General features: G+C 40.4%; 1 protein-coding gene across 1 annotated transcript in view; it reads left to right on the top strand.

Moving 5' to 3' along the window:
• ANTXR2 (ANTXR cell adhesion molecule 2) overlaps window positions 1-13,641 on the top strand; it is a 164,923-nt gene extending 151,282 nt beyond the window's left edge. The window contains exon 17 of the mRNA XM_087935789.1: window positions 9,118-13,641. Coding sequence (XP_087791915.1) covers window positions 9,118-9,156 — 39 coding nt within the window. The 3' untranslated portion in view covers window positions 9,157-13,641. The remainder of the gene's footprint in view (window positions 1-9,117) is intronic.
• The last annotated feature ends 514 nt before the right edge of the window (window positions 13,642-14,155 follow it).

The following is a 14,155-nucleotide window of genomic DNA, read 5'->3' as shown; positions in this document are numbered from 1 at the left end:
ATCTTTCACGAACACCATGGGATGCTTGCATAACTCATATTTTAATTACTATAGCCCTAAGACACTATTTTAGCTCCATTTTATATTAACTACATGTTGGTATTGTTAAGGTTTATGACCAAATGAATTACAAGGCATGATACATCTACATTCAATTTGGATGTATTGATGGTTTAATTGAGTACAAAAGGTATGGATATAACATTAAACCACTACTTTGTCTGATTGTGTTTTATTTATTTATTGTATTGTATCTACAGAAGTCATGCAATCCCTGATAGACACTTAATAAAACACATTCCACACTAACACAAATATAAATTTAAATAAAGCATCAGCAAAGACACATACATACACAGAGAGAGAGAGAGGGAGGGAGGGAGGGAGGCAGGGATAGACAGAAAGACAGATAAATAGATAGATAGATAGATAGATAGATAGATAGATAGATAGATAGATAGATAGATAGATAGATAGATGGATGGATGGATGGATGGATGGATGGATGGATGGATGGACGGACAGATGGACAGACAGACAGACAGACAGATAGATGATAGAAAAGAATGGATGATGGATGAATGGAAAGAAAGAAAGCTAGATAGATAGATGTGTGTGTGTGAGATATATATATAGAGAGAGAGAGTAATTATGTAGACAATACAATATACAAAATAAAGTAATAAATTAAGGTAAAACTGTAAAATCACCATAATATGGCATTATAGAGTTGCAATAGGATGGATATAATATCTCTATCTCTCTATATCTCTATCTCTCATATATATATATATTTTCTTAAGTTTTCGCAGGTACTTACGTGTATGGTATTCAGCTTTGCTCGGGTATTTTCCCACATCATTGTAATTGTGCTTTTAAAGTTGTAGCAATGTTTTGGCAGAATCTCATCTGCCATCATCAGGCTTCTGTATTCTGTTCGTCTGTGAGTCAGACTTTTATAGTTGTTTCAGTTTTAAATTTGGGGCTAGCCTACTGCTGTGCCAGAATGGTTTTTTCTTCATCCTGATTGGTTGGGAGTCTTGGTCTGTGTTTATTGGTCTTGGAGTTTTCTGTGTTCTGCTTGATTGGTGTTTCTAATATCTTCTGTCTGTTTTGTGGCTTTTTTTGTGTCTTGATTGGCTGGCAACATTGTGTTCCTGATTTTTTTGTTTGTGAGTGCAGGCTTCCAAATAATTGACAGTCTAGTGGAATCATCTCTTCTATTCATGCTTTCAGGTCTTTTTTCAATCTCTATGGCTTCTCTGATAATTCTGTGGCTGGGGTTTTCCATAGTGGCTAGGGTTTTGGTGCCATTGAAGTCAATGCTATGACCTGCGGCTTTCATGTGTTGGACTAGTGAGGAAGTGTGTTCCAGCTTCTTTACTGCATTTTTGTGTTCATCCAAGCGGGTACTAATTCTTCTATTGGTCTGTCCAATGTATGTGGCAGGACATGATGCACGGGGGACTTCATATATGCCTTGGTTTTCCAGGTCGATTTTATCTTTGGGGTTTCTAAGGATGGCTGCTATTTTTCTGTCTGTTTCGAAGGCAGTCTTGATGCGATGCCTGTGTAGTATCTTACTGATTTTGTCTGTAGTACCTCTTATGTAGGGCAGGACAGCTGTTCCATAGGTCTGTTCATCTTCTAGGTCTCCATTGTGTCTCAGTGTGTTTTTGTGGATCAAGCCGGTGATTTTGCTTTTGTGGAAGCCGTTGGCTTATATATATGTATACTATATCATAATATGCATGTGTTAATACGGCACAGATGAAAATTTAATCTTCCCAGATTTCTTGTTAAGATGAAGTGACAAAGAAGAAAATCTGACCTGGGCAATTTTAATCATTTGTGTAAAATATTTATGAGTTACCATTCATTAATAAAGCATAAATAAAACATTTAACAAAATACAGTTACAATAAATACCATAAAGGAAACACAGAAATGGTTAAAAAAAACAAGGAGATAAAGATGCGATCTAGGGTCCTAAAAGTGCTTTTTCAAAAGGCAAATAGACTTTGTTTTTTTTTTCCTTGAAGACGTTTTGCTTCTTATGAGAGCACAAGCAGGCAAGCTTGCGCTCAATTATCGGCACGGGAGCCCCCAAAGGTTAGCCACCACTGGCCTATCCCATTTCAGACAAATGGTTGTCCAGTCTCTTCTTGGGAACCTCCATTGTTGGAGCACCGACTAAAGGCAAGTCGTTCCACCGATCGTTCTCCCTGTCAGAAAATTCCTCCTTAGTTCCAGGTTGCTTCTCTCCTTGGTTAGTTTCCATCCGTTGCTTCTTGTCCTGCCTTCAGGTGCCTTGGAGACTAGCTTGGCTCCCTCTACTTTGGGGCAGCCCCTCAGACTCCTCTAGTGTCACCCCTAGTCCTTCTTTTCATCAAACTAGACCTACCCAATTCCAGCAACTGTTCTTCGTATGTTTTAAGCTCCAGTCCCCTAATCATCTTTGTTGGTTAGGGAACCGGAGGCTAAAGCACAGAAGAGTTGTTTTAGGGCAAAGGTCTTCAAACTTGACAGTTTTAAGACTTGTGGACTTCAACTCCCAGAATTCCTCCTCCGGTTATGTTAGCTCAGGAATTCTGGGAATTGAAGTCCACAAGTCTTAAACTTGCCAAGTTTGAAAACCCTTTGCTCTAAGGTTTCAAGAGAGGTGCTGAGACTTTGTTGTAAAACACAAGTTGGCGCTGCTCCAAATCCTTGTTTCTTGCCCGATCAAAACAGGGCGCCAGATGAAAATGTCCCTTGGCCCACTCCAGCACCATGACATCAAGAATTAAATTAGCCACCATGCTCTGAATATTTGAGCCCTTCTCTATGTGTCTCTAAGTCCTGACTCTGGCATCTAGAGCTGTGGGGATTGGTGAAGGAAGATCACCTTCCGTGCTAAAAGTTGCGACGGCTTTGTAGGGTAATTTTTAATGTGCCCTCTGCATCCGTGCATTGCAAAGTGCACCTCTTGTCATTTTCTATTACCTACAGTTGCAAATGGTTCTTTACCGTGCTGGCATAGATTCCTTGCTGTTACATTAGTGGTGATATAACAGTGCCGACCTTCAGAATTAATTAGCACTTCCAGTACATTTCCCCCCAACGTTCAGCTTTCTGTTGAGTAGGCTCACAACTCGGGAAGAAATGCCCTTCCCTGGGTGTGTTTTGACTTAAGGCTTCCCATTGGGAAGCCTGTCAATATTGGAAAGCCAGGAGGAAGTCAAAAAATAAAGGTAGTCCTTGACTTACTTCATTTAGTGACTGTTCGAAGTGATGACGTCACTGAGAAAACGGGACTTATGACCATTTTTCACACTTAACAATGGTTGCAGAATCCCCGTGGCCACGTGATCAAAATTCAGGTGCTTGACAACGGACTCATAGTTATGACATTGGCAGTGTCCCAGGGTCATATATCTAGTTTTGGTCACCATGTTGTAAAAAAAGATGTTGAGACTCTAGAAAGAGTGCAAAGAGCAACCAGTATGATTAGGGGACTGGAGACTAAAACATATGAAGAACGGTTACAGGAACTGGGAATGTCTAGTTTAATGAAAAGAAGAACTAGGGTTAGCAGTGTTCCGCTACCTTGCTCCTACTCCCACTCCCCCTTTCCTTTCCTTTTCTTTCCTCTCCTCTCCTCTCCTCTCCTCTTCCCTTCCTCTCTTCCAATTCCCCTCACTTTCCTCTCCTTTTCCTTCCTCTCTTCCCCTTCCCTTCCCTTTCCTCTCCTCTTCCCTTCCTCTCTCCCCTCCCTTTCCTCTTTCCTTCCTCTCTTTCCTTCCTCTCTTCCTTTCCCCTCCCTTTCCTCTCTTCTCTTTCCTTCCTCTCTTTCCTTTCCCTTCCCTTTCCTCTCCTCTCCTCTTCTCTTCCTCTCTTCCTCTCCTCCCTTTCCTCTTTCCTTCCTCTCCTCTCTTTCCTTTCTCTCTTCCCTTTCCTCTCCTCTTTCCTTCCTCTCTTTCTTTTCCTCTCTTCCCTTTCCCCTTCCCTTTCCTCTCTTCTCCTCTTCCCTTCCTCTCTTCCAATTCCCTCCCTTTCTCTCCTTTTTCCTTCCTCTCTTCCCCTTCCCTTTCCTCTCCTCTCCTCTTTCCTTCCTCTCTTCCCTTTCCCCTCTCTTTCCTCTCCTCTCCTCTTCCTTCCTCTCTCCCTTTCCCCTCTCTTTCCTCTCCTCTCCTTTTTCCTTCCTCTCTTCCCTTCCCTTTCCTCTCTTCTGCTCTCCTTTCCTCTTTATGACAATTAGCTTAAAAGCAACCTTAGTTTTTCAAAGTTCAGGGCCCTATTTCCCATTTACAAAAACACTCCCAGACAAAAGTGCAGCAATTGTTCCCACAATGCATGTGCAAATTATCTTAATTGCATTCAACTAATATATGTAAATCAGCCAAGTTTCCTCAGCCCACGATGCATGTTTAATCTGGCTCTCACTGCCGAACAATCTGCTCATCCCCTTGATTTTAATCAAGGCCTTCTGCTGGGTGATGGTGCAAATCATGATTACATTAATGGAAGATGCATTTAAAGAGTGTTACACATTAGGCTTACTGTGATAAACGTACCCTAGAATCTCTGTCTGAAAGATAATTGGAATTCTGTCTTTAAAAAGGAAATAGCCACCAGATTCAAATATACTAAACCTTCTGAAACTATGGGGTGATACCTTAAGGGTAGTATTTTCGCTCATGCATCGGATACAGTAGGATGAGAAACAAAGAAAAGTTGTCCTTATTGGATCACATACGTAGATTTCAGTTTATTGCTTTGTTTATTTTTTATTAAATTTATATGCTGCCTATCTCACTTTCCAGATGACTCTGAGCAGTTAATAACACGTATAATTGCTAACTGGCAGGAACCAACTCCCAATATATCAAACCAAAATATTGAAAATTGGGCAATGTCTCATTCTTAAATTGGTTGATGCATTCAGGAGAAAATCTCTGGAAAAAAAACCTCTGTATCATGAGTTATTTCACAGTGACATTTGTGGTATTTAGAGACGAGGACATTACCACTAACACAATATACAATTGTAACTATTAACCTGTTTGGCTGTGAAATGGAATTTCACCAGCTATGTCCTCAGCAAACAGATGGACAGTTAAGAAACACAAAGTACAAACAGTAGAGAGACCGAACTAATGGATAGGCCATGGCCAGTGATTCAACTGGTGTAACAACCAATTCGGTGAGCGTGTGCTTTGCACGCCCTCAGCATTTAGAAAAGACAACTTTGAGCTATAATACTTACCTTCTGCTGCAACCCCGGTGAGTAAAACAGCTGATGCGTGGCCAACCACTCTGCAAATCAGCTGTGCTCAAAAACAAGGAAATAAAGCACAGGAAAAGGGCAGGGGCTAAATGATCCCCAGAACTACTGGTTCGCCCGAACCAGTCCAAACCGGTAGAATCCCACCCCTGGCTATGGTGCACCAATGCAAATCCTGCATTTACAGGTTTGCATCTGATGTATGATAGACACACACATCAAACATAGCACTTACATGATTAAGTCTTCATACTGTTATTTGCCAGAGATGCCCCTGGATTTGACAAATTGATAAAGCAAGAGTTCTCTGATTTGTGTGCTGTATGTGGGCAGTGTTGCACTTTTTATATAAAAAAAAAATCTGATTGGGCCTGCACAAGCCTAGGGGACTATTGTCAAAACTCACTCTGGGCTATGTCGCTCCCTTTGTCTCTGCAAGCTCATAGCAGGCGGCTGTGTTGCTACTACAAGGTTTGAGAACTTCTGTGATAGACAGGTTAAAATTTAAGCATTAAAAGGGCGTAATTATGCTGTGGCCAAGTCTAACCTTAGTGAAATAATCAATTGTATTCATGGGTGGATTGAACGAGTCCATTTATCATTTGAAGGGATCTTAGGATCTCACTGTAACTGTCACAGATGTTTGGTGTCTGTTGGACTTTATATTTATTTATTTATTTTGTTTGTCAAACATGTACAGGATAACAAGTATAGGTATGAACATAAACATGAACAAAGGGAGTAAATACAGATAAATGGGGACACTAAGGCAGGGACGGTAGGCACGCTGGTGTGCTTATGCACGCCCCCTTTAAGGACCACTTAGGAATGGGGTGAGGTCTACGGTAGAGAATTTGAGGTTGAAGCTGTGAGGGATTGAGACGTTAACAACGGAGTCGGGTAGGGCGTTCCAGGCATTGATCACTCTGTTGCGGAAGTCGCATTTTCTGCAATTGAGTTTGTATCGGTTGTTTGCCCGTGTATTATTGTGATTGAAGCTGAAGAAGTCATTGACAAGCAAGACGTTGTAGCAGACAATTTTGTGTACTATGCTTAGATCGGACCGCAAGCGGCGCAGTTTCAGATTGTCCTGGCCCAAAATTTCAAATTTGGAGGCATAAGGAATTCTATTGTGAGTAGAGAAGTGGAGAACTCTTCTCCAGAAATACCTCTGAACCTGCTCAATCGTGCTATAAGCCACGTAGTTCCTTTGCAGCCAAACAGGTTAATAGAGACATAGGTTCTTATACCACGGTGTTACATCTGAAAGAGAAAGGGGGGCAGAAAAAGTCAAGAGAATGGTTTTGGCAGCAGGTTTAAATATTTCCCCTTTGTACATATGTGGAATATCAACATATAAAAAGGGTGGACATTGATTTCATGATCACAGTTATCATCTTACCTTTCTCATCCTTCCCCCTTCCTTGTAGGTACTGCTGATGTCTTTCAACACCATTGACTGGGAAATATCAGCAGGTCTTGTGTTTATATTTTGCTTAGCTGCTAAAACATCAAGTTAGGCCCTGAGCCTTTACGCAAATTAAATGAGCGCCTGAACTTCAGAATAGAATAGAGTTGGAAGGGGATTTTGGAGATATTCTAGTCCAACTCCTGCTCAAGCGGAGATCCTATACCATTTCGGACAAGTGGCTGTCCAGTTTCATACTTCACATAAAAGTATAAGTCACATATACTTCACACCATGATGGTTTTGGTCAAGAGGCAGAGCTGAACTACTCTGTTGCAGCAAAAACCAATCAACGTGTGTTGTTCCTTGGTAGATCTTGATTTTGAAATTGTTCTTCAATGGAGGAGTTGCTAAAACCGGTGGGAAATGTAGTCCAGCTTTTCTGAAGGATGTTTAGAGGGAGATATAGATAATGTTTTCCTTGGCTAAAATCTTGTTTCGTGCTTGTGTTGGTGTCTGTATCTATTTATTTATTGATATATTTTTTAAATTGCTCAGTAAACCCCATTCACTGGGCAATCTGTTAAGAGCATCTAAAACACAACAGATCAGTATAAAACAATAAAACAAGAGCATAAGGTTGATAAAAGTAACATTTTCATTATCAGCAGCAACAGTAGCGGTAATGTTTTATATCGTTGCAGGTAAAATTACAAACCATCTGCAAAACAATATTGGGTAATTTTAAAACAGTTTCCTAAAATGGGTAGAAAAATAAAAAGGCCCTTGTTTGTCACTGGTTGAAGCATCAGTCCCAAATGGTGGGTGTACATTAAAATGGGAGTAGCTGTGATCACATGATTGTATCCACCAACTTGACTTTTTTAAAATCCCCATTTCCATTGATGGAGTCGCACCAGGCAAAAGCTTTGCAAGTGTGAAGGCAGGGAATCAATATGAAAAACTGACCCCCTTTGTAGCTGTTCACTTTGGCTTATTTGGTTGTCTGTCTGTCTGTCTATCTGTCTGTCTGTCTGTCTCATCTATCTATCATCTGTCATCTAGCAAGCTAGCTATCATCTATCTATTCATCTAATCTTTCTTTTTCTATATCTATCTATCTATATCATCTATGTAGCTATCATCTATCTAGCTATCATCTATCATCTAGCTAGCTAGCTATCACCTACTATTCCTCTAATCTATCTTTTTCTATATCTAAGTATATCATTTATCTATCATCTATCAATCATCTAGCTAGCTATCATCTATCTATTCATCTAATCTATCCATCTATCTATCTAACTATCTATCTATCTCTATTTAAAATGGCTCTCAATCAAAGAAATCTAAAACCACATTAGAACTGTAAAACCAAACTGATTAAAACATTAAAGCAAATGGTAAAACCTTTCACCAACCCCAAATTCTAAATGGCTACTCTTTCCCCAATACTTGGGGCGGAAACACCACGTCTTCACAGATTTAAGGAAGACTAGGAGGGTGAAGATCTGGTAAACTTCAGGGCCCAGAGTGTCCATAGAACAGGGGCAGCTGTGAAAAAGGCACACTTCCTAGCTCGTATGCAATGGCCATATTCAGAGGAAGAGATTAGGAGCATATCTGCCCTATCTAACCTGATAGGACATTTAGGTCTCCTTGTTGTAGCTCTGGGCTACCTAGGACTTTAAAGCAGTGGTGGGCTGCAACCGGTTTAACCACCAGTTTTGTTAGCGCGTGCATGCGCAGCGTACAAAATACACCAATTTCAAGGTCTATAGCTTACCTTCTAGGGTAGCCCCAGTAAGCTGAGCTGAGGCGCGGGAATTCACTGTGCCGTATGAATCAGCTGAGCTGAAAAACGCAGAAATATAGGACAGGATAAGGCAGGGCCAGCTGATCTTCGGAGCTACTGGTTCACCAGAACCAGTCTGAACCAGCAGCATCCCACCACTGCTTTAAAGGTGATAAACACCACCTCGAGTTGCACCTGGAAAGAAACTGGAAGCTAGCGCAGAGGTTTTATATGGGCAAACATAAAGGGGAGACATCACTGTGGGCATTCTGGATGAATTGAAGTTTGCAGGAAGTCTTCAAGCATGGCTCCATGTAGATCAGAGCGCATTGCATTAATCCAGTTCATAACCAAATTATGAGTTGATGGTAAGCCATGCTAGATGAAAGCTGTAAGAAATACCTTCAAAACAAGCCCAGGCTGTTTATTCTTTTCCTTCCTGTGGCATCATATATATTTATTTAAATTTCCTGTCCTCCAAAAGATGCCCATTGATAGTTTTTGTTGCCAAGAATAGCGTATTCTGTTTCCTCCTGTATAAATCACCCTTTGGGTTAGAGCCATTACTTAACCTTGCTAACCTTTTAGAAATGTCGTTTTTCTTGTGCCACAAATTAAATATTGCATTTTTTTTCTTTGTCTTCACAGGGCCGGTGCATAAACTTTTCCAGAGTGCAGTCTCAGTAAAACAAGGAGAAAACAAAAGGAAAAGCCATCTTTTTTTATTATTATTATAACCAAATGAAGTCATTGAGTGAAGCACTTATAAAGAATTCCTCAGAATGTCTCCTAGCTCCGAGCTTGGAAGTTTACTCCACTTGGCTCTGCAAAAGTCACCCATTGCCACGTTAAGCTCCTCCATCTGCCATTATCTTTCAGCTTATTGCTTCATACAGTATTTCCTTACAGTATTATACACTCTGCAAGTGGCCACAGGAAGAATTTTGGCGTCGTGTGTCTAGTTTTCTACAGCACAGGAAACCACAAACAAGTGCCTGATCAGGTTGGCCTTTTGTGATGTTAGCACTCAAGACTTGATGAGCCTCTTCCCTGGAGGGGTCTTGCCTTAGGGGCACGAAGACGGAACTTATTATTTAAATATGAATGTATTTACCCCAGGGAGGAGAGCAAAATTCCCACTGGGCTGAAAAAACACACAGATGGGAGTTCATTGCCCTACGGGGGTGTCATCTCATGGAAATCTTTGAGTCTCGGTCGACATTCCCCCCGACTCTCCCACCTAGTTGGATTGTGCCTTACGGGAAACCTCTGACTTTAAAATCTTGTCACTTTGACGCTGTGGAGTATACATGTACGACCAAACGCAGCTGCGGTGCCTGGAGGTGTTGGTGGCGAGCGAAACTTTGCCCTCTAGTTTCCGAAGACACCTTTCTTGTACATGATGCACCCGGGACTGGAAGAAAAATTAATAGAGCGTCATTCTCCAGGAAGACCGCCTGGAACCAAAGATCTTGAGTGGTGATCGAGGGAGCTGAGGCATCGAGGGTTGTGCACTGCGCCTAATTGTGTATCTTCCCCTTTTCTGCACTTGGTGCTCAGTAGCGCATAAAAACATTGTCCTTTGTAAACATACGTAGTAATTCTGGTCTTATGGATTATTGTAATAGGACGGGGAGGGAATAAAACAGGCTCCACAAAGCTGGCAATCTCAGGGTCTCTTTTTCTTTCTCTCTCTCTCTCTCTCTCTTTCTCTTTCTCTCCTTTTCTCTTCCCTCCGCCTTAACCATCGCCGAACCTCCAAGGGCTCTTCAACGTCACAAACCAGCAATTCTCTTTGCATGAGAATTTCAAAGTTTAATTAATATAATTAAAGGCAACAGCAAGCAGCAGCCTGTGAAGATTTGGCTCATCCTTTTTATGCCTTTTGACATTGAATGACCTATCCCTGTAATGCGCATTACTCAATTTTGAGGGGCTACCATGCTTTGGTGGAGATTCAACAGTGGGAACCAAGAGGAAATGGGGGAGGGGAGAAAGCAAGGTACTTCTTTTTTTTTTCCTCCTTCCCCCTCTCCATTTCTACAGCAACTGTGTAGTGTGCCAGCCACCAGGAAACATTGGCCGGGTAGGTATTTATCATTTTATATATGTAAACCTACCCCGCAAAAGGGAGAGAAAGGATGTCGTGTCACATCGGCCATGCCAAACAGTGTTAGCGTAAAAGGGAGCTCTGTGGGGCAGGGGTGTGGGGGGGGAGGAAGGCAGCAGCTGAAGAAAAAGGCTCAAATGATCCAGTCACTTTCGATACTGTACTTCAGATGCAAAATGGATATTCGAGGCGAAACCTGACAAAATGCGCCTACTTTGATGGGAACCGGTATAGACAATGACCAGTGGCTGGGTCAGTGGGATGTCTCTCTGCAAGCAGGGAAGCTTATCAAATGACACTAAAAATAAGTTCAACAACCATCACGTTTGAGGGGAAATGGGGAATATTTCACATTGGGCAGGCATGCTTGTGCACAAGATGGAGAAGGAGAAGGCATGCATGTTGGTCTAATTAGCCCTCCTTTGTTGCTTGGCACTGAAACCTCAAGGGGCATAAAATTATTCCCTTGGCCGATGACCAGATTTGCCGCTTCCTCTGAGCAAGGCTTTCCCCCCACCGGGCAGCCCCCTTGCTGATGTGGAAAGGCAAACTGGAAGAGGTCTTTAGATCAGAGAGGGTAGAAAATGTAATGTGGTAGAAAATGTTGGACGACTGGAGTCTTCCACACAATCACTAGGGGAGGCACTGTATGGCCACAAATGTGATAGGTAGAGATTTAGGTCAAAATTTGGAGGGTGGTGAAAGAAATCAGGAAGAAAGCTGTTGCAATCATGGGGGACTTGAGTTTCCCCGCAGTTGAGGTGGATTCAAGCCAGAATAAAGAAACCATGTTTCTCAACATCCTAGAAGATTATGCCTTAGCTCAGTTGGTCTAAGACAAGGAGTTTCCAACCTTGGCAACTTTTAAGACCTGTGGACTTCAACTCCCAAAATTCCCCTGGGTTGGGAAATGGCTGACTGGGGAGGAATTCTGGGAGTTGAAGTCCATAAGTCTTAAAATTGCCAAGGTTGCATGCTCCTGGTCTAAGAACTCACTAGAGTTCACAAATATAAAAATTGGGTGCAGTGCCTGTGATCTGGGAGGTAACCAATCTGACATCATCTTTGGAAAAGGAACCCAGAGAAGATCCATGAAATTCTAACACGGTAAGCTAAGCATCTTGGCAAGTTCATTGAGATTAAGCAGAAGACTGGTTAAAGTTGGGCTGAAAACCAAAAATAGGGTTCTCTGTAACCAACCAGCAATGAAAGTTGAGGTCAACTCAAAAATATGGCAACTGTGAAAAAGATAAACTCCATTGTAGAGACCATTAACAAAAGGATTGCAAATGAAACTGTTAAGACTGAACGTATACAAATCTGTGATATGTTTGCATCTGGAACGTGGTTTTCAGTTCTGGTTATAAAGTTTGAAAAGAATGTGATAAAGGTGGAGAAAGTGCAGAAGGTGGTAGCCAAAATCTTCAAGGAGCTCTAACACCTTATGAGGAAAAGGTAGAGTGTTGGGGACTTTTTAGCTCAGAAAAAGTTGAGGTGTCTAAATCATGTGATGTGTAGAGGAAATGGATGAAGAAAAGTGTTCTCTGTCTCTTACAGTGTTAAGATTGGGGTCATCTGGTAAATCTTATTGGAAGGAGATTTATTTTTAAAAAGAGAGAGATGGAAGCATTTTAGGCAACATGTAATTAATCTGTGGGATTCATTACCAGAAAAGGTGGCGATTACCATCAACTTGTATGGCTTTAAAAGGGGACTTGGATAACTCCATGAAGGAGACGTCTACCAAAGGTTACCTGTCTTGAAGACTCCATGTTGGAGAAGTCTTCCTTTAGACACCAATAATAGGGAAAGAGTGATGGGAGAAAGATAGCAGCCTTGGTCCTTCTTTGGAGTAGCACTGAGGCATTGGGTTGACTGACCACTGTGAGGAAGCAAATGCCGGACTAAGAAGGACCTTATTTCAAAATGGTCGGTCTTACATTCTTGCTTTGTCTTGGCTTAAGATGATCTTTCTTACTGAAAGCATGTGAGTTCATTCAGATAAAAGACTTAAGGTTCTACATGCTGTTGTTCTTAAAGGCTGTTGCACCTTTTAAATCGATTTATAGTCTTCTCCAGTTAATGGTTTACACCACTGAAGCTGCCTTCCCATATCATTTTGTGAAGGGTAAGGAAGCAAGCCGCAGGATAACTCAGGGGATTTCTGCTTAAATAATTGTGTAAAATTGTCTGGCTGTACAGTTTGCTAAATGCGGGGTTAGCAATGACAGTATCAGCACAATATGGCACCACAATCTCCCACAACTCTCATAGCTTTCAAAACAGATCCGCAGACTTTTGCAGCTGGAAAGAATATAAAATGATAAGTTTATTTGGTGTAGAGTGCTTAATACCTGCAATTCCTCACAAGCAAATAACTTTGTTCATCTCTGAGATATTTTTTTTTAATTGTGCAAGAATAAGGTAAACATCAAATCATGTAAGTTTCTTATCCACTTCCTATAGTTTTGAATCCATACCTGAAAAAATCTGGTATGGAATTTGAAATTAATTCATATTGCACATTAAAAATATTTCAAGACAAACATTTAGAAAAAGGCTTAATACATTTTGTTGGTTTAGAAAACAGTCTAAAACATTTCATTACTTGGGGATATTTAGTTTCTTGCTTTATTAAAAGTATACTGAGAGATTGCACCAATCTCAAAATAGATATATTTACAAAGGCATCGGCTAATGAGATTTGATATTCAAACATATATATAAAATTGATCATATGCAGTATTTCCATCTTTAAGAATTTCTATTCCGATTCTTTCTATTCCTTTCTGTAGAACAACAAAGGTTTTTCAGGGTACAACAATTTTGCATTATTTAATTGAACTGTTAAAAATAATTTAAACCAATACATCCTGACATAAATGATTGCTAATCTCATTGTTGACTTGGAGAAAAAAAAAACCCATAATTCAAGATCTGTTTTAAAAGGTTTTCTCCTGTATTTACCAAGTTCATCTGCTGTCAGCTTTACTACAAATAACCAAAGCATTGTTAAATTAATAACATATATTGAAAGAATTAAAGCTATGTATTTATACCAATGCTGAATGGGTTTTCATTTCATTTTTAGTTTTCAAATATTGTAGAATCATAAAGGTTTAATCTGTTAGATTGGGGAAAAAATTCAACCACACAGAGACAGAACATAAAGGTGCAATTTGAGAAAATAATTGTGTACAGTTCTTTTATCCTGAATTTTTCAAACATCTTGGATCTTGGAAATGATACATAAAACATGGAATTATTGTTTCTCTATATGGACATGTAGAGAATCTGTAAGTCCTGAATAGCAGTTTCAACATGCCACTTTTCCCCTTTTAAGACTTAAATTAGGTCCTGAATTACAGTTATGTATTATAAAGTGAAGTTTTAAGAACAAATCTTTTTTTTGTTTAAATCTTATTGAACCAATGAGTCTCAGCCTGGTCATTCATACAACGCTCATGCATAACATTGATGAAAAATATTAGTATTTTTTAAACATCTTGCTTGTCTACTCCATTTTCCTTCTGATCCTACCTATTCAAAACACAGAATATCAGGATTTATCAAAGC

Source organism: Pseudonaja textilis, chromosome 6 (genome assembly GCF_049901715.1).
Source record: "Pseudonaja textilis isolate UNSWEBS1 chromosome 6, rPseTex1.2, whole genome shotgun sequence".
In the NCBI taxonomy this organism is placed as follows: domain Eukaryota; kingdom Metazoa; phylum Chordata; class Lepidosauria; order Squamata; family Elapidae; genus Pseudonaja; species Pseudonaja textilis.
Note: the sequence above shows the minus strand (reverse complement) of the source record. Positions and strands in the feature narration are given on the sequence as shown.